This window comes from Acomys minous (genome assembly GCF_964271855.1).
Source record: "Acomys minous genome assembly, chromosome: 4".
NCBI lineage: Eukaryota > Metazoa > Chordata > Mammalia > Rodentia > Muridae > Acomys > Acomys minous.
This window is the reverse complement of record NC_140486.1, coordinates 11,761,278-11,782,042: the sequence shown is the minus strand read 5'-3', so window position 1 is coordinate 11,782,042 and position 20,765 is coordinate 11,761,278. Positions and strand designations below refer to the sequence as shown.

At 44.7% G+C, this 20,765-nt stretch overlaps 1 protein-coding gene across 3 annotated transcripts in view; it reads right to left on the bottom strand.

Moving 5' to 3' along the window:
- Positions 1 to 20,765, bottom strand: part of KATNAL2 (katanin catalytic subunit A1 like 2) — a 79,735-nt gene that overhangs the window by 18,545 nt on the left and 40,425 nt on the right. For all 3 annotated transcript variants that reach the window (XM_084779566.1, XM_084779567.1, XM_084779568.1), the window contains exons 7-13: positions 18,133 to 18,231; positions 17,851 to 17,928; positions 14,457 to 14,555; positions 11,865 to 11,928; positions 11,635 to 11,753; positions 6,945 to 7,036; positions 1,676 to 1,786 (exon numbers count right to left, since the gene is read on the bottom strand). In XM_084779566.1, the coding sequence (XP_084635692.1) occupies positions 1,676 to 1,786; positions 6,945 to 7,036; positions 11,635 to 11,753; positions 11,865 to 11,928; positions 14,457 to 14,555; positions 17,851 to 17,928; positions 18,133 to 18,231 (662 nt within the window). The remainder of the gene's footprint in view (positions 1 to 1,675; positions 1,787 to 6,944; positions 7,037 to 11,634; positions 11,754 to 11,864; positions 11,929 to 14,456; positions 14,556 to 17,850; positions 17,929 to 18,132; positions 18,232 to 20,765) is intronic.

Below are 20,765 nucleotides of genomic sequence, written 5' to 3'. Positions count from 1 at the left end.
AATCAGCCTCATTTTCAGCCTAGAGCACTTAAAGCAGGAAGAAGACACTCCCAAGACCACAGCTGCCCTGTCAATCAACACAGCGACACTGCAGGAACCACTGGGTTCACGGCCAAGGGGAGGGCTCTACATGCTTCTGGAAGATGTGTTTAGTCTCCCAAGGTGCAGACCTGCCACGCTCATGACAGGAGCTTCACACACCTGGGTGAACACACACAGCCACCAGGCAACAAAATAAAGGCACAGAGATCAAAAGCAGCTTGGTCCTCCTCAAAGAAATGGTTCTTAGAAACTGGGGGGCAAGGACACGAAACAACAGGAAGAAAAGAAAGAAAGAAAGAAAGAAAGAAAGAAAGAAAGAAAGAAAGAAAGAAAGAAAAAACCCAACTGGCCAACATTAGGTTACTGGGTTGTTGTGGCAAGTACAGAGCATACAACCCAGAGCATTTATATGACATTTGCCTGTTTAATTTCTGAGATTAAATAACAACTGTCCCAGTGTAGCTGAATGGAAGTTTAACATGAGTAACCTAATCATGACAAGTCCATACAGAAGCTCAGGCCCAAACAACAGTTCCCAATAATGTTCATGTAAACATCTAAACATCACTTCTCTACGGACCCCACATCAACGGTGCACATAAATACAGGGAGGTGAGGCTGGGTTTAGATTAGGAATGTATTTAAAGAGTACACAGGAATTGCCTAAAAAGCCACTTCTTGTTTGGGACACAAGATCTAAAGAGCTGTCTGTCTGCAAATGTGGAAAAGGAGGTGGGGGTGGAGTGAGAAGCCCAGCCCTGCTCACTGCCGCTGACCACAGCCCCGCTCGCTGCCACTGACCATGGGCTCCCAGACACCCTATAAGAATGTTTCCTCACGCGTCTCCTTCTCTATCCAAGACATAAAAAATAATAACGTGAAAATGTTCTGAGAACTGTAAGAGGATTATAACATTTTAAAAATGCATTCTCCAAGTAGATATTGTTTTCCCCTAGTCAACGTCTCTTATTTCCCAATTCTTCTTCTAGAATTGTTCTTAAACCACTCTGGGATACAGCCTGAATAGAAGGCTCTGAGAGTAGATTATATTTTCAATTAGAGATTGTTTAGTTTTCCACTTACTATATGGCATTAAATAAAGGATTTTTCTACCAACCTAAAAAAGTTTAATTTTAGTACCGATAAAATTGAAACATTATTTCTGGAATGTTCTTTGAGAACTAGCAGTATTAAACATTTATAGTTCTATGAAAAACCTCTGCTTGATTAAAAAGAAACAGAATAGTCACTCCTTCTCTCCTAATTTCATTTCTGATGCCTTAAAAATACTATATAAAACCTGACAAAAGCAACATAAGGGAGAAAGGACTTATTTTAGCTCACAGCTCCAGGTTAGAGCAGAGAGAGTGAATGCATGCACGCCTTCTGATGAGCTCCACTTCTCCACTCTTACAGGTTAGAACCCAAGTCCAGGGAGCAGTGCTGCCCACTTTTATGCTGGGTCTCTGTTCCAGAGGAGATTGGTGCCTTTGCCACCCCCACCCCCACGCCACTGCAGATTCGGTTTCTGTATCACTTCAGTACCTCCTCCCACAGCTCTCAAGTCACTGAAATCCAACCTGTGTATACTGGATCATGAAACTGCGTGTACAACGTTCTCTTGATGTCTTACCATGGCAGGTTAGAGGCTGCTAAGACAAACACGAGATCCTCTGAGCGCGCTAATCCATCCATCTGCACCAGTAACTCCGTCTTCATCCGGAGGCTTCCTTCGTGTTCTCCCCTACAGAGACAAGGAGATGTGACTCCCCTCATGCTGGAGCCTTTGTGACAAAAGCAATCCTCGCACCAAGGCCCTGGGACTGAGAACAGGCTCCATTTTGATAGCAAGTGAGTTCAAGAAAATGGGCATTAAAAAGAGAAGTAAATAATAAAATGATGACATTTAAAAATAAAAAGCCAAGGTTGACAAATAAATAAATAAATAAATAAATAAATAAATAAATAACTGAAGGGTTAGATTACACATAACCAGTTGTATCTACCTGGTCCACTATTTTAAAATGCCATAACTGCCAGGTATAATGGTAGCTTGGCATTTGTGATATTGAGGCAGAAGAATTGCCATGAGTTTGAGGCTAGCCTGGGCTACATAGTTTCAGACCACCTTGGTCTTTAAAAAGCAAACTTAATTAATTAATTGAAATGGCATAATTGAGAATACTCCATTTATGGAGTAGTATAACATTTTCATGTTTCTTAATATTTTTGTATGTACATTTGTGTGTTTATAAAATCCCCACACTGAATTAGCTTCATTCTCTCCTAATGAAATGCATGCTAATGACATAGATTAGACTCTGAAACTTCATGTTCTCAGCCTCCATCACCGTCGCCTAAGTCCCTCCCTCAAGGACCAGGAAGAGCTGAACAGCCTGTAGTAGGCTGAACTCTAGAACAGGCTCAGCATACTTCTCCTCGTTGGCATAGATGTAGTTAAAGGCACAGTAACAAAATGTCTTCTTAGACGGCACAACACTCAACCCCTCGTGCATGTGTGCAGAAGCAGCTCGCGTTAGGTTCAGATATAAAGAGCCATATTGGGGATAAAACCCAAGTCGAAGCATAAAACTCATTTGTATTTTCACATAGTACCTTGTCATATAGCCTGAAGGTAATTTATATGATATTTTATACTTTCCTATATGAAACAAACTTTCCTGGGGCAGAAGTTCCCATTTTCATGAAAGGTCCAGAATGGGTCAGTCACACTGGATTTTCACATTGGGGGTGCTCCAGCTGTGTATGACTTTGTAGAATTTGTGCCTCTCGGTGTCTAAGAGAAAAGACTTGCAATATACAATTATATGTTCCCATAGCCTTTGTCCATAATTACACACAGTATGTGTGCATGTGCTAATTTTAATGTAATTGTCCATACTTTTGCATAATTGGCATATGACCCATGATATGTCTTTAAGGTGACCTTACTTTTTGTCTGTTTTTGTTTTTTCAGATAGAGTCTCATTGTTTAGCCTTGGCTAGCCTGGAACTTGCTATGTAGACCAGACTGGCCTGGAGCTCAAAATATTTGCCTGCCTCTGCCTCTCAATTGCTGGATTAAGTGTGTGCACAATCATGCTGGCTTAGCTGCCCTCGTTTTATAAGCTGGGATCTTTGAGTCCTAGAAAGGGATACACTGAAACTCAGAGAGATCATGGACGAAGCACTTGCAATCAGGAAGGGCAGAGAAAGACCTACATTAACGAGATCTAGGCCACAGGAAACCCCAGGAAGAACCATCTACAAGGCAGGAAAAGGTCCCACTGAAGCTAGGCCAGCAGGGAGGCCTGTCCCTGCAGAGGGAGAGGCAGCTGGTGCAGTCAGGGGCCTTCTGCATGGGTGCAGCAGGCAGAGGGCTGCAGCTCGGATCTGACAAGGCACTGAAGGCCAGGTCAGTGTCCCATTTCAATGAAACCCCAGCCACTTTAACTGCATGCTCAGCTTTCTGTTTCTCTGCTCAGAAAAATGGTTTCCAATAAGTAAAATTACACAAATTATTTTCTAATACTACTTTTATATTTTCAACAAGCAAATTCTTTGCTTCTTATTACCATTGGCTTTGTCTTGATAACAGACCATTAAAGGTCATTAATAAATACAGATGCACAGAGATTTTCCAGACACCTGTTTTTATTTTTCCAGATGGAGGTGTCAAATCTAATAAAACGTTTCAAAAATATCACTGATCACAACAAACCAATCAAGTTGATAGAATGGTTTCCTATCAAATCCAAAGTCGTGGGGTCAGTCTCCCACACTGTATAGGCATATCTGTATTCAAACACTTGGGAGGTGGAGGGCCAGAGAATCGAAAGTTCAGGGTTACCCTAACCTATATAGTGAGTTCAAAACCAGCCTAGGATACATGAGAATTCTAAGGATGTTTGAGAAAGGTATATGGAAACCTACTATTTTATGTCTCTCTCTCTCTCTCTCTCTCTCTCTCTCTCTCTCTCTCTCTCTCTCTCTCACACACACACACACACACACACACACACACACACACACACACACACCACATTCATATAGAAGAGTTTAATTGGAGTTTCCCTTCACAGGAAATTATATCATCTGAGAACCATTCACAGGTTGTCAAATAAAAAACCCCAAATTGTCCTCTCCTCTGCTGTTGGTAAGAGGTGTCCTAAAGACCCTCAAAACAATACAGGTTATTTTTAAAAACATTCTTAAAAGAGTGATTTATTTATGTATATAAGCACTTTATTGCATGTATGCCAGCCTGACAGAAGCGAGCATCAGACAGAAGAGGGTACCAGATCTCTTTAAAGATGGTCGTCAGCCACCATGTGGTTACTGAGAATTGAACTCAGAATCTTTGGGTGAGCGGCCAGTGCTCTTAGCCCCCACAATACAGGCTATTGCACTGCTCCATATTGCTGAAGACAGCATACACATTGGTCACAGGACATTGAGAAATCATGTTGGTATTGACCAGGAAGCTTCCTTCCTACTACTTAATTCCACTAGAGGATGCTATGCAGCCTGCTGGCGGGGGGTGGGGGGGGGGGAGACAGGCAACAGTTTGTTGCTGCTGTCATTGTTGTTGTTCAAGATGGGGGTCTCACTATGTTTCTCTGGCTGTCCTGGAATTGTCTAAGTTAACCAGGCTGGCCTTGAACTCACAAAGACCCACCTACCTCTGCATCCTGAGTACTGGGACTAAAGGCGTGCTCACTATGCCCAGCTTGGGAATCAACAGCCCTATCCAACTGTGAATGCTATAAACCCCAATAATGACCAGTACAGCAACAGTCATGTGATGTTATGGGGGTAAGCAACTGCTTTCTGGTTGCATTCATGGCCCCTTCCCTGGAGGACGTGCACGCTTGGTGCTGCAAATCTAGCCAGTACCCAAGGTTGGGAGTTGATGGCCCCAGGGTGAACCTACTACTGTCATTTTGCTACTGGACATAGTATAGAACCGTGCTCTCCATTCGCAACCTGCAGAGTAGCTGCCTAGTGCTATAGATAGCGGTCAATGCAGAAACCCGAGCTGGCCAAAGTGCATGCAGGCTGTACGTGACGGGCGTGCGTGCTCAGCCCCGCGTGGGACAGCTCTGTGCCACACCCTTCCTTCCCATTTCAGAAGACAGAGTAGAAGGACAAAGAGCCAGAGGTCAGGGAGAACTGAGTGAAACAGCAGCTTTTGGGCAGCGGCAGGACCTCTATGTTCACAACCTCACAGCAGTGAATGCTGCTGCAGACATGCCCAAGGTCAGGCTAATCAGCATTCCGGCGTGTAGTGGAAAGGGGCTTGTGAGCCTCCACCACTCACTGAGAAGCCCAGTTGATGGCTTCTAGTGGGAGGGATTTCCACTAAGTCTGCTGTGCTCCAGCAGATGGCCCAGCGCTCAGAAGTACATAGAACAAATCAGTCAATGAGTTCTTAAAGGAATTTTTTTTAAATGAATGCATGAAGTCAGAGGTAAGGAGTATCTGGAGAAATTAAAGGTAGTAATTGGGGGCAAATGTGCTCAAAATATACTGTATGAAATTCTCAAACAATTAAAGTAAATTTTAAAACTTAAAAATGGGGGTTCAGGTGACGGTTCTGCTGGTAAAATGTTGCTGTGTAAGCATGAGGATCTGATCCAGCACACATACAGAGCCAGACATAGGCACACACATATACACATACATACATAAACACACATGCACACACACATATGTACATACACACATATACATACACATATACATGCATACACACTTATACATACATACACGTATATATATACATATACACATACACATGCATGACCACATATATATACACACACATGCACATAAACACAATGTTATCTATACCAGCACATACATACGCATACACATAACACATGTCACATACCTCACACAGACATGCACACACAAAAAAACACGTTACATGCACTAGCACACACATAACACATGCCATACACACTCCTAAAACTAAGCAGGCAGGCAAGCAAACAACCCTACTTGGCCTTTCTCTGTGTAGTCTTGGCTGTCCTGGACTCACTTTGTAGACCAGGCCAGCCTCAAACTCACAGAGATCCGCCTGCCTCTGCCTCCTGAGTGCTAGGATTAAAGGCGTGCACCACCACGGCCGGCCCTACTTGGCCTTTTGAAAGCATAACCCAAAAGTGTTTATAATGGAGAGGTCCCCCTTCCTGATGGGGACATTTTCTGATAATCTTTAGAAATAATGCCTGTGACAGATGTCAAAGAATCACCCGTTTCCTCGGCCTGGAGGATGGCCTCTAGAGAATGAAATACAGAAGTAGCCCAGCCTGGTCAAGCCTGGTACCCCCAGGCAAGCTTGGTGCCCACTGGCGAGCCTGGTGCCCACGAGTGAGCCTGGTGCCCATCCCCATGGGCAGCCCTCTGGCTCCAAAGGAGGGTATTCTGAGGCAGCCAGGCCTTCTGGCAGCCTGGGATCCTGTGGCTGGCTGATTTTGAGGCCTGACAGCCACTCTGCGGGGACGGGAGAAAGGAGGGTGATATTTCCTCCGGTTATAAAAACTATTTAAATCAGCTACTCAGTTAACAGGATTTAATTTAAAGACCTTTTCATGTGTCTGCAGAAAATGTGTGGGCTTATTAATAGGCTCATTCTGCTGGTAAATGTTGATGGGCTTCCGACCATCACATACACTTAAAAAGAAGAGAAATGATCATACTCACACACATACACTCAGCACACACACACACATATACACACATACTTACACACCATGCACACATATACACACACTCACACACATACACACATATACACACACACATACATACACATACACTCACACACGTACACACACATACAAACACACACACACACACACACACAAAACAAAAAAAACTAAAACCCTGTCTGTTACCCAGGAACATTGCCTCTCTGACTCATCACAGATTCCAGCTCGTCCAGAAATATGGTGGAGGGGGCGTGGTAGCGGGCCAATTCAAACAGCACCTGAAAAGCAAGGACAGGTTTGAATTTATGTTCTCTTTAGTCCTCATCATACACTTGAACTTTAGTCCGCAAATGCTCCCAGATTAAAAGTTTAGCATTGTTGAACTAGTGAGCACCCATCCTACACTGGTACTCGTGAGGCACGTTTACAGCCACCACTATTTCTCCTTAGTTGTAGGCCAGGAGGTTGGGTGAGGTCCACTTATTTCCAGTTGTCATCTGATAAAATTCTAGCCAAAGAAAGTACGTGTTTCAAGGTTCACGGTTCCCAGTGATAATTGTGAGAACTGAAGATAAAATTCATCTCTCAAGCTCCCGGCTGCCTAGTTAACCCCTGGGGACATCCTGCCAGTAACAAGTTCCATGTGGACATAAATGTCCTTAGGATTTATAAGATCAGCCAGTAACTTCCCCCTTTCATGTTTGGGGACAACAGGGTTGTTCTCAGAAGGAAAGAGTGTAGGAAAAGGAAAGTCGTGGATAGCAAGCTGGAAATGTCCTTTTCTGCTCTCCACGTGACTCCACAGGCCCTCAGCCCACCTCAACACTGCCTGCTAGGATCTGGCTCTTCGCACATTTTCTCCTTTGTTTGTTTGTTATCGTTGTTAGGTTTTTGCTGCTGTTTTGAGACAGCGGAAGCTCGGGTGGCTGCTGACCTCCTGGTGATCCTCCTACCCTGCCGCCCAAACGCTGGAGGATCTGATCCTTAAAAGCAATTCTTGATTGAATAAGATGTTCCGTTCCAGAGTAAAACATTATAGACTGAACAAGAACAAGAAAGCAGCCAGCAAAAGAACAGACATAAAAACAAAGTAAAGAACTCAACAGGGAGACACAGTGGTGGTGAACAGCATCAAGACCTAAATCTTTTTTCCCCCCTTAATCCTGCAACTGATCTCTTGAGCACCATATACAGTTCTTCACTGTTGATTGGAGAATGCAGCAGAGGTTCAAGAAAGATATTCTTCTGTTGCCATGGGAGATTTATTCTCTGTGTCACTTAGCGTTAGGCAAGCATCACAAACTAAATAAGAGGGGGAAAGCTAGAGTGTGGCTTTCAGGAGTGGCAGCAGCATAATATCCCTCTGAGCCTCCCTGTCACTGAGGAGGAACGCCCTCACCTTCCCCATGACTCAGGGTATGGTGAGCCCAAGGTGATGTGTCAGCGCTGCTCGTTCACAGAACCCTCATTCAGAGGACCCAGCTCCTTCTCAAAAACTGAAAGAAAGATGGTGTGCAGCTATTTCCTTTAGTTTAGTCCCTCCTGGACAAAGGAGGGAAGCTAAAGAGACTCGAGAAAACAAAGGGGAACTTAGAAAGCTTGGGGAATAAAGGATTTTACAAGGCTCATGGAGTAAAGGGAACTTACAAGGATACAAGAACAAATGGAATTTGCAAGGCTCAGGGGGTAAAGGGAATTTACAAGGCTCAAGGAATAAAGGGAAATTACTAAACTTAGGAAGAAAAGGGAACTTTACAAGGCTCAGGAAGTAAAGGGAGCTTACAAGCCTCAAGGAATACAGAGCATTTCAAAGGTTCCAGGAATAAAGGGAACTTAGAAGGGTCAGAGAGTAAAGGGAATTTACAGGCTAGGGGGATAAAGAGAATTTACAAGGCTTCGGGAACTGCTGAAACACAAGATTCACAAGGCTGATCCCCATGGTTGTAAAAAGGTGAATAACTGGTCTGAGAGGAAACTCTGTGATTGGTGGGAGCTTCCTGTATGTTGTTCAGGCAGCAGCATGTACGCAGCTTCCATGGATCACCTCTATGTTGTGTGGGCCTTTTGGTGATGCAGATACTTTTACTTATATGACCACTTGTCCATGCTCCAATAATCCACTGGTTGAGTAATAAGACTGGAGTAGAACCATTTATTTCGTATGTTACCAGCGCCCTATCTGGGTTGGATACACGTTGTTCACACCTCCCCAGGAAAAGTCATGCGACAGGGCAGTGCTGGGGGACGTATCACTGACCTCTCTCTGATACAGGGAGACCAGACAATCAGAAGCACGTAACTTTCCTTCCTTGTCACAGAACGAGAAGCCCAACTGTACCTGGTGCTAACGGTGATTACAACAGCAGCAATCTATCCGATGAAGAAGACACTAGAACCCAGATCCGACCTTCCCCAGTGTTAAGGAGCTCACTCAGGTGTCAGAGACCCAGAGAGAGCCTCTCCTGCTCTTCGGGTGCAGGTCTCCATGTTGCTCAGATTAGTGGGTTTCCATCCCCACAGGATAAATAGAATCCTGGTAAGTGCTTCTAGAAGCGTTAGCCCAAAACGTCCAGAGGTGGAGGAAGTTAAATCATACAAGGGGGAAGAAGACGTAATCCTCAACAGGTGTGTGCATTTGCTAAAGAGACCACTCCACTGCTCAGCGGTGCGCAGCTCCTAAGAGCAGGAGCATTAGGAGAGGGGGGAGATTCGCAGCCCAAAGGTTCCCTATAAATAACTCCTTAATTGGAATAGAAAGAGAAGCAAATGGGAGAAAACACGTCTGTGATTTAGGGGAAGGTCCTGAAGGGTTTCCTTTCTCTAACATCCTTTACGGGAAGGAGCTGACAGAATGACTGAAATGCTTCAGCTGGGGATCTTCCCAAATCTCAAAAACAAGGAAAAAATAACTTCTAGAAGGAAATAAGATGAGAGCCTTCAAGACCAGCAGAGGTTTCCGGCTCTCCTTAAATATTTTTCAAATGTTTAAATTAAAGCGCATTTCTCATCAGAGAAAAGAAATACAAGTATATTCTAAAGTAATCTGCAAAATGCTCACATTAGGGGCCTGGGAGATGGCTCAGTCAGTGAAGTGCCTGGCGTGTGAGCAAGAGAATATGAGCTCACACATTCCAAATCAAAGAAATATACGCTTTCATGCATTACTCATAAAGCCTGTTTCTTTTAAACATAAGGTAAAGGAGATGGGAAGCCGGGGGAGGGATCATTGCCTCATTCCGAGAATTCTGATAAAATAACACTAAAGCAGAAAAAGAAAAACCTAAACTAAAGAAAATGCTCTCAGAAAAGAGGTGTTCTTGTGATCTGGCATTTGCAGCCACTCAACACAAGAAACCACTCCGTCTCCATGTCTGTTGATGATATTCCCACATCTCCACCTAAGGCCTGTCCGAAGAGCCTGGCATCCTTCTCTGAACACCTCTTTCTCTGAGCACTTTTCAATGTCTTGTGCTTAGGATTCAAAACACGTTTCATGACAGGACATGCATCTGGACTATTGGGGGGGGGTGTCTTTTGGGAGTTGTTTTACGGTTACTCAACACACAGAAATTAAAAGCACACGTCCCAAAGAGTTTTCAGTTGATAATGATTGTGGTTAATTGACTCTCAGAACCCCAAGAATCCACATATGAAGAAGCAGATAAACCAGGGGCCTGTGGATGTGACCTGAGTTAGCATGGTGGTGTATGCTCATAATCCCATCACCTAGGAGAATGAGGTAATCCCGGTAGAAGAATCATGAGTTCAAGGCCAGCCGGGGCTACATATACAAAAAGTCTTTGTCAAAACACCACCACCACCACCGCCGCCACAATAAACAAAATAACAACAGGAAAGAGAGTGTTGAGGGGGTGATAAAAATTCATAAAAACTTAAACATTTGAAATAACTTGAAAACAATATAAAGGGATTAAGGACCTATTTAGTGTTGCAGCACTTGGCTGACATGCGCAAGGCCTGTATTTAATCCCCAGAAAAGGAATGAGTGAATAAACAGTCAAAGTAATAAATAATAAGTAAAGCTTTATTTTTTTAAACCAACACTTTAAAAATCCATTACATCTCCTAAGCAGTCTCTAATCATTTGGAAATTAGTTTTATGAAGGAACATAATTCCAGGGTAGTATTTTAGGATAACTTCCTTTTAGAAAATGATTTTTACGTTCACTTAGCATTGATTACTCATCAATCCTTGCACTGCAGGCAACAGTCTAACGGGACTCTGGGAAGCCTCCCCCCCCCAACCCCCATGGTGAGGTGTACATCACAAGCAGCTGTTCTCTCAAGAATACAGGAAGCCACAGCAAAACAGTATAGTGTAAGAGAAGCCATGGACCAGGAATGAGATACTGTAAAGATGCAAACAGCCTTTCAAGGAAAGAACACACTGCGCAGGCAATGAGCACAGAGGAAGAAAAGTTGCTCAGAACATCTGAAAGAATAATTAAGTTTTAAGTCTCTCAGTTCCTCCACAGACTACTTAGTGTAGGTCTGGCACACAGCAGTGGCCTCACACTAAACGTTAACTAGATATACAGTACATGCTTAATAATGAATGTTTCTTGAGTAAAGGAAAACTAGGCCATTTTAGAGACTTTTATTTTAGCTTTTATTCCTAAATTGCATGAATCAAAAAAGGGCTGTTGGTAAAACTCCAAAAGAAGGGAGTCCATGCTTTACTGATGGTGCTATGACTAAAATCCACATGTGATAGTCAGTCCATTCCTAGGCTTTTGGTAGCCACAATCCAAGTGGATCCTAAGATATATATCGCCTTGAAACAAATAAGCTCTAACATACTTTTGTACTTCGGTGATCTGGAAAGCTGATATTTAAGAATATTAAGAATTCCTACCCGAACAAGCTTTTCTGAGTCTCCTCTCCATTTGCTGACAATGGTGGATGCAGAAATGTTAAAGAAGGTCGTTTTGCATTCAGTGGCCACAGCTTTGGCCAGTAAAGTCTTCCCTGTACCTAGGGACACATGAGGGTAAACATGAGCCGCCTGCGTCACTGACAGGCAGAGGAGGAGGGACGACACACAACACAGGCACTTGTAGGACGCCAACAGAAAGGCGTGTTTACCTGGAGGGCCGTAGAGCAGCAGTCCTTTCCAGGGGGAGAGAATTCCGGTAAATAGCTGCGGGTACTTTGAGAACAAAGAACAAGGTGAGCGTGAACACGCCAGCCTGTGCAGCCTTAGCAGGCAGGGCAGGAGTGCGAGTGCAAAACAGCCACTCTCCAGCTCAGGCCCGCTTTACAGTGCTCTTCTCTACGGGTATCATGTTTGTCCCAATGGCATTTTCACAATGGGCAAGAATGTCTGACTTAATTTTTGTGGCTTCTGAAAAGCAGTAAGTAAATAAATAAGGAAAAGAAAGGTATGTGCAGCTTTGCTCTTCCGTGACAATAGTTATTTCTTATGCGTACAATTTCCTTTCCCTCTGGGTTCTCTATGTGGCACATTTAACTCCTTTTTAAAACTGTAAAGACATAAACCCAGGATGAGGTCTAGAACCAACTCCTAAGCGTGCATGTCCACGTGGAGCTATGGTAGAGCCTGGGGTGGAGGCTGGGGACCCTGCATGTCCATGTGGAGCTGTGGTAGAGCCTGGGGTGGAGGCTGGGGACCCTGCATGTCCACGTGGAGCTGTGGTAGAGCCTGGGGTGGAGGCTGGGGACCCTGCATGTCCACGTGGAGCTGTGGTAGAGCCTGGGGTGGAGGCTGGGGACACCGACTCCTAGAGGGTGTGTGCAGATTTCAGTCAAGTCTTTCATTTGTTCACGTTCAATTCTTGTAGGAGCTGGACAGGCCTAGTAGAAGTCAGGACAAAGGGAAACAGTAGTGAAGTTACACATGTTCTTAGTGTCTCACTAGTGCTGCTGGCAAACCCAATACCATAGCTTATAGAGGTATAATACCTCAGAAATAACACATCTAGCAAGGGGGCGGGGCTGTAGCCCTGTGGTAGATCTCTTGCCTACATGTGACAGGCCATGGGTTAGCTTCCCCACAATGAGAAAATAACATATCCAGGGTGCCAATGAAATGTTCCATTCTTTCTAAAAGTTTTGTGCTATGGTTTCTCTCTTGGTTCTAATATCAATGTATTTCCTACTCCTATCTCAGCAGAAAGAAGAAAGAGGTGGGAAAACATCTTCTGATTTAATGGTTTTTCTGCCCTTAGAATTAAAGTACCCCAAACTGAGAGGTTCATGGAGTCAGTGGCAGTAATACACAGCTGTGGTTTTTTTTTTTTAATGAGTATGTAATCCTGGCCTTAGGAAATTATAGTTGCTAGCCCCAAATTCTGTATAGCTGCTCCCAACAAAAAAAGGTGGAGTGTTTCTCCACCACCAGCATCTGGGCCTAGCCCTCTGTTCTTGCCTAATAGGATGCTGGGAAATATAAAAAGTGATTTGAAAATATAAGATGATCAAATAGGAGAGGAGATACGCAAAAGCACACACATTAGGATTTGCTCCTCCTTCCCTTTTCCTAAGAACCATGTGAACAAGACTGGACCTGCTCGTCACAGGGGGAGGACACACGGGATGACTTTGGCTACACGTTTATCCCAACTTCTCACCTGGTCTTCCCAGGCACTCTGGCTGATGCCCTGGGCATGGGATAGACCAGGCGAATAATACCGTGTAGAATCAGATGAGCTGGCCTAGCTGGATCCAACCTGAACTGCCCGCCCACAGAAGGACAAATGAATATCTGTTTTAATGAGTATTGTTTTAGGGCGCTGAGTGGTGGGCTAGTCTGTCAGACAGCAAACGCTATGTGGTACCCTGACCATCTCCTCAGCCCTCTTGAAGAGCACTGTCTTTTCTATTCGTCCACTTGTTTTATGAAGTGTGTAGAAAAGTCAGAAGTAGGTAAAGAGAACAGCATGCTGGCCCTGCTGGCCATGGCTCTGGAAGTGGCTGTCCAGTCTTCATAAATAACTGACGCAAAGCCCTTGACGGGACCTGAGGGACGATCCACAGAAACAAAGTGAGAGGCTTCCCTCCTAGCATACAACACTTAGCATACTGTTGGGGAGGCAAGCTAATGGGTTAGTGTTTAGCATTTGAAAAATTGTATAGCCACAACGGTCTTAGATCAGCTACCACTGAGCAGAGACTTGCTTTGAACCAATTTAGAATGTCTTTTCTTTTTCTTTTTTTTCTTCATTTTTCAAGGCAAGGTTCTTCCGTGTAATAGCCCTGGCGGTCCTGGACTCACTTTGTAGACCAGGCTGTCCTGGAACTCACAGAGATTTGCCTGCCTCTGCCTCCCACGAGCTCAGATTAAAGGTGTGTACAACTATGCCCAGCCTAGAATGTGATTTTTAAAAAATATTTATTTTTATTTATGTGTTCTGTATGCACAAGCACATGAAAGTGCCTGAGGAAAACAGAAGGCGGCACTGGATACCCGGGCCCTGGAGTTATGGGCACTGTGAGCCACATGAGGTGAGTGCCAGGAACCTGACCGGGTCCTCGGCAAGAGCTGTGGCGGCAATGACGTGAGGTGGTACAGAATAGCCTGGGCTGATGCTCCAGCACTGACCATGTGTGGCCCAGGCAAAGGCTGACTTATACACAGACAAGCTGCCATGGGTTCCCTTCTGGACACAGCTTGTACAGTTGATAGTGAGCAGAAACACGGCTTTCTTCCATACTTACCCTTATTGGGTACACAACTGCTTCTTTGACTAACTGCTTGGCGGCGTCCAGTCCAATAATGTCATTCCACTTTATGTTGGGATTATGGAGATAAATGTCCTGTAATGTGTGTTGCATTATTTTGTTAAAACCAATGTTTTCTTCCACTTCTAATAACATAGCAGCAAAGAACATGGGACTTAATAGTATATAAAGTGCTGGTGATAAAAAAAAATGTTTCATGAATATTATAATGTAGACCTATGCATACATTATAATTTGGGGTTAGTTCACCAAAGAAATGGTATAAACATATTCAATGATTTTCCCTGAAGAAGGTATTGACTGTGTGTGTGTGTGTGTTGTGTGTGTGTGTGTGTGTGTGTGTGTGTGTGTGTGTGTGTGTGTGTGTGTGTGTCTTTTAGTGGAGGTCCAACAGTGAGCTATGCCTGCCATCAGGCAATAGCAACCTGTGCTCATTTATGAACACAGTCAAGAAACACTTCAAGCTGGGTGGTCATAGCACACACCTTTAATCCTAGCACTAGGGAGGCAGAGGCAAGCAGACTACTGTGAGTTCGAAGCCATCCTGATCTCCAAAGCAAGTCCAGGACAGCCAAGGATACACAGAGAGACCCTGTGTCAAAAAACAAACAAACAAACAAAAGGAAAAAAATACCTTCAAATGTCATTAGTTTTTAATGAAAAACAGATCATCACCGTCCGTCTAGCTTCCTGATCTGGTAAACACTTTCTTAATTTGTTACATAAAAGAGATACTGCTCCCATATTCCCCTGAAACCCATTTCCATTTTCCCTAGAGGGCATTCCCTGCTCCCAGATGGAGTGATTGCTTCTCAGCATTCAAGGAGGCCAACAACCAAGTAACTGCAGTTTCCCCTCATACAGGAGAGCCCTGTAGCAACCGCCCTGAGGTAATCAATTAAGTAGCTTTTACTGATAACTAATTTACAGTTTCCCAATTTCAATTTCACAAGATGCCTCTCAACAGTCACTCAGGGGCCTTTCTCCATAGGAGCGATTTCAGGCAAGCAATGTCTAGGGTATTACTTTTCTTTTTAAAGGGCCTTTCTTGTACCATCCTGACTAAAAACAAATCCAGAAACTGTTTCTCTAACTACTTGTTGGGTTGGTGTTTTTGTTTGTTTGTTTGTTTGTTTGTTTTTGTTTTTTGAGACAGGGTGTCTCTCTGTAGCCCTGGCTATCCTGGACTCGTTTTGTAGACCAGGCTGGTCTCAGACTCACAATGATCTGCCTGCTCTGCCTCCCAAGTGCTGTGATTAAAGCTGTGTGCCACCATGCCTGGCTACTTGTTGTTATTGTTGTTGTTGTTGTAAGTGATATGTGCACATGTTTCAAATATATAAAGATCTGTTTTTAAATGGCATAAGATGTTTTGGTCCTATGTCTACCTTCCTCCCTCCAGGCACCAGGAGTTCCATTCTAATGAGACACATTTATTAGAAATGATTGGGCCACGCATACTGTATGTCATCCACTGTCGGACGAGGTGGTGGAGAAAGGACCCAGTCTTCCAAGGTTTGTGTCTGTGCCCCTGGCCTGGAATTCTGTGTGGCCTCCTGCTTCATCCTCTCAAGTACTGGGATGACAGGAATTAGGTCACACCTGACTCCAGGCTTCCCAAACCTGGGGAGACCACACATGTCTTATCAAGGACTTTCTTAGGAAATCTTGGCACACAACAAAGAGCCATCTACTCTGATATTTGAACCATCACAGACAGTTGCACTTCTCTCCACAGTCTAGAGTTGATGCTGAGTTGAACAAGGTAGTGTTTCAGTTCCCCACTGTGAGGTTCGTCCTTACATACACCCAGAGTTATCTGCCACAGCTCAGCAGGGTCTGCCTCATGACATTGGCCTCAAGAAAAAAGCGAGTGTCCACTTCATCTGGCGGTGTGGATTCCTTTCTGGCCACTTCCACGCTCTAGCCTGAACTTTAGTCGTGTTATCCTTTTGCAAAACCAGGAAGGAGATGACAGAATTTTGTGGGTATGGAAAGCTTCCTCAGGCATCCTGACCCAGCTTCATCTTTATCCTCCTTCTCTGGTGAACACCTCATAGCTGACCTCTCCTCTCCATTGATTTGCCACCATCCACCCCACTAAACAAACTACCCAGTAACACACGGGATGGCCTAGGCGCTCAGAGGGATGCTATTGTGGCATCCTCCTCTACCCAATTCTCCTTCCTGGACACTGCTCAGGGTCCCTTCCTCCAGAACCCTGTCCCTCTCTCCACCCCACCTCTATTCTGAGAGCCTTCCAGCTCCCTCTTTTCTTCCACTCTTTCCTGCACCCTTTTCCTCTCTGAATGCACTATGGATGCAGCCAGTGTCTCTTGAGGCGAGGCCTGGGCCTGAGTCACCCTCTCTATCTGCAGGTCCTCTGCATGACTGCTATGGGTGTGCAGTGGACTCTGCTGGCTGAACAGAGCAGCTGAGTTTCCCGTGGTTGTTCCGGCTGCTGTGAACTGTTTGAGTGATTTTCAAGCATCTTCTTGAGCCTATCTCAGTTTCAGCCTTCAATTAAATTGAGATCAGTAAAAATTAGAAAAGTCTTCTGTAATCAATAATCTATTCTTATCATAAGAATCTTGCCTAAGGGGCTGGAGAGATGGCTCAGAGGTTAAGAGCACTGGCTGTTCTTCCAAAGGTCCTGAGTTCAATTCCCAGCAACCACATGGTGGCTCACAACCATCTATAATGAGGTCTGGTGCCGTCTTCTGGTGTGCAGGTGTACATGCAAGCAGAATACTGTATATGTAATAAATAAATCTTAAAAAAAAAAAAAAAGAATCTTGCCTAAAATCATATGGTTAAAAAGAGAAGGCTCTAGAAATCAAATGCAGGTCAATTGATTTCAAGGCTGTCTCACTGGCCATAATTTTCACTGCCTTTAGGTTTGAGGGTGCAAGCTTGATGTATCTATAGCCTGGTAGTAAAAATTTTCTTGCAAATCTTGTTATATTCATTGAAATTTCCAAGTATGAAGGCATCACACTCCCAGACCCCTGAATTTCTAGACATTTTAAACAAAATGCATGTGTGCTCCTTGCTTTTCTTAGAACCTTTTTCCTCGGCTCTGGGCTGCTAGAAAGCCTTTCACCTGTCCCTTCCTTTTGGCATCTTTTTTGCTGTCTGTTTTCTTGGCCCCTATAGTAGGATGGTGGGCTTTTTCTATTGTAATTTTATGATTCTATAATTTATTTATCATGCATTATTGTGCCTCTAAACAATATGAGTGCCTCTGCAAGTGGGGGCACTTTATAAATAAATGATCATATTTATTGTTATTAATAAAAGAAGCAACCCACAATGCTCCAGGAGCCCTGGTCTGCCTCCATAAATTTGTGAATTGAATAGCAGACCTTACCCGGCTCACCACCGCTGCCAGTTCTCGCATCTCACTGTTCATGCCAATAAATGCACTCAGAGGTTTCAGCAATCGTTCCTGGTGAGAGGAACAGATAGGCTGGCATTACAAAGCTGCTTCATAATTTAGGAAGAAAAACAGGATCTTGGCGAAACAAACAGTGACTGGTTGCTATGACCTTTGACTAGATCTCAAAGTTCTCCGGCCTCAGAATGCTACTTCTAGAAGGTCCACTAGGTTTGGGCAGTCTGAAAGCGGAGGCACATTTTCTTGGTCACTTACTGTTGGGTCTGGGTTACATTCAAAGGTGTTCAAGGCAAAGTTGCTGGTGGCTCCTTTGATGGCATCTGAGAGCAGCTCCCGGAAGTCAATGATTTGGCCCTAAAAAGGAGCAATGGTTACTTAAGGCATAAACACACAAGAGCAGAGTAGCCTTAGTAGCTGTGTGGCTGTATATGTAAGTCAGGCAGACTTCACATCTTAAGAGAAAGCTGAACTATTGCTGAATAAGATGATGTGTTTAAGTCAGGACTCAGTAAAAAAGAAAACTAATTCTTTAGGATGAAGTTAGATGAATAAAATTCATGGGCATTTTGCATTGCTGATACTGATATGCTTCCTTATATGGCTACTTGCCCTGTCTGACCACATCCTTTTAAAGCATTATACATGCAGGAAGAACACAGTGGGCCATGGATAGAGACAGGTCCTATGTGCTGGCTGCATTTGCATGCATCATCCAGCAGAGGACGGCCTGGGACAAAACAGGTGTACTAGGTTCTCAGCCCATGATCACACCCACTAGTGGTGAGTGACTTTTAATTTTGTTCTAGGAGCCAGAGGAATTAAGCAACTTGCCCAGGGCCACAAGACTAATAGGGCTGAGCCAGGACTCAAACCCAGATATTTGCTATTATGTTTGATTGACATGTCCTCCATAGCATCAAAATATTCAAACATTTAATCCTAAGTAGCACCGGAGGGGGGCGGTACTCTTTTCAGAGGTTGTAGAACCTTTGGGATACGGTGCCTGCCTGGCAGACAATGGCCACTACCAGCAGCCCTGTGGAGGTTCCCTCTGACTCTAGTCCAGCTTTCTGCGTCCTGGCTGGCCAGGATGTGGAAGAAGTGCAACTGCACGCTGCCTGCCCTGCCCTGCCTGGCTGATGGACATCCCCTGAGTTGCTTCTGCCAGGCACTGGTCACAGTACAAAGAGGAGCCAACACAATCCCCCATCCTCCTGGTACTGCTCTCCTTAGGGTCAGGAAAGGAAATCAAGAGAGCACATGAGACATGTTTACAACCATCAATGTTTACTGAGTGTTTATTACAGGGCAGGCAAAAATGGGAGGCTCCTCTTTCCTTCTCACCTTTAAAACAGGTAGTGTCATGGTTTCCATTTCACTCATTAAAAACAAAAGCCTAAGGCTTGAGGAATGATAAACAGCCTGACCATGGAGGATTGGAACAGGCTGGCTCTCAGGCCTGGGCTCCAAAGAATAGAAGGTACCAGAATCCAAAGCTAGTGACAAGAGACCCTCTTGGGGGAAAAGCCTAGGCACTGTCATTCAGCCCATGAACACTTGAAAATCTACAGGGGTTGGGGGCAGGGATCTATCTACATTTTACCCTGAAGCCATTCCTACTAGAAACAGAATTTATAGCCAGACTATTTGAAAGGTTAAGTGCTGGGTTAAATAGTCCCTTCTTGTGACTCAATCAGAGGCACCCATTTATATCAATGTGAAGCATTCACAAGAGACTAAAGCCACAAAATTGCTAGGCACACCACAGGGGACTAAGAGTTTGACAAAGGCAGTGAGGACTAACCAGGGACCCGATGTCTCTGGCAGCAGTCAGTTCCTGAGGCATGCGGGGAAGCCGGTGCAGCCCCTAAGGCAGGTGTGCTCTGCAAGGGGGTGGGCCTGGGAGCCCTTCCCACACACACCACAGCGATCAGTTTGTCTGCAAGGCAGGCCGGAGCTAATCCAGCAGCCCGCGGTTCAACAGCAGGACAGAAGGAGCTAAGGAAGGACAGTCTGCAGATTCCTCAACAGGAGGGTACCTCTCCTTAACCAAGGGTCCGAGAGAAAGGTGCCCCTCCTTGACAAAGGGCCTGCTGCCCCTACCTTTTGCTACATTCAGTCCATCTGAGGCTTTTGTCTTGAACAAACTATTCTTTACAAAACCAGACCTGAGTGGCATCAGAAAAAGGTAAAAATAGCTGGCAGTGCACACCTTTAATCCCAGCACCCAGGAGGCAGTGGCAAGTGGATCTCTTTGAGTTGCCAGCCTGGTCTATATAGTGAGTTCCATGCTAGCTAGTGAACTCAAACAAAACAAAACAAAAAACCAGATGGAGGAGGAGGAAGAAGAAAAGGAGGAGGAGGAGGGGGGGGGGAGGAGGAATGGGGAGGAACGGAAAGACAGAAATATCTATTAAGCCCTAAGCTCAGCCCTAAACCAACCAACCTTTCACGGTTCACAAAAAAAATTTAACTTCAGTCTGGAGCCATGCTTCCAAGCAGAGGGGCGTCAACGACCACTCTTGGCAAGGCCCAAAGCAAGCGAGCATGAGGCCATGGCTCAGTAAATGATGTGGCATGCCAATGTTTATTGCAAGCGTCCTAGGATTCTTTGTGTTTTCTTAGCCATTTCTGATGCCAGGAGTTTTGTGAAGGACGGGCAGACACTCTAGCACCCGATTACACCCCATAATCATAGAATGTTTAGGCCGAAAGGAACATGGAACCGTCTCTCTTCTGATACTTGCATTTGCGAATGATCTAAAGACTGATCGCTACAGAAGAGTCGCTCTCGGTCATCCTTCCAGAAAGAACAGGTGATCACAACCACGTTCTGGGCTTCTGAGTCCCATGGGACATCCCTCTCACCTCACCTCACAGCCAAGCTT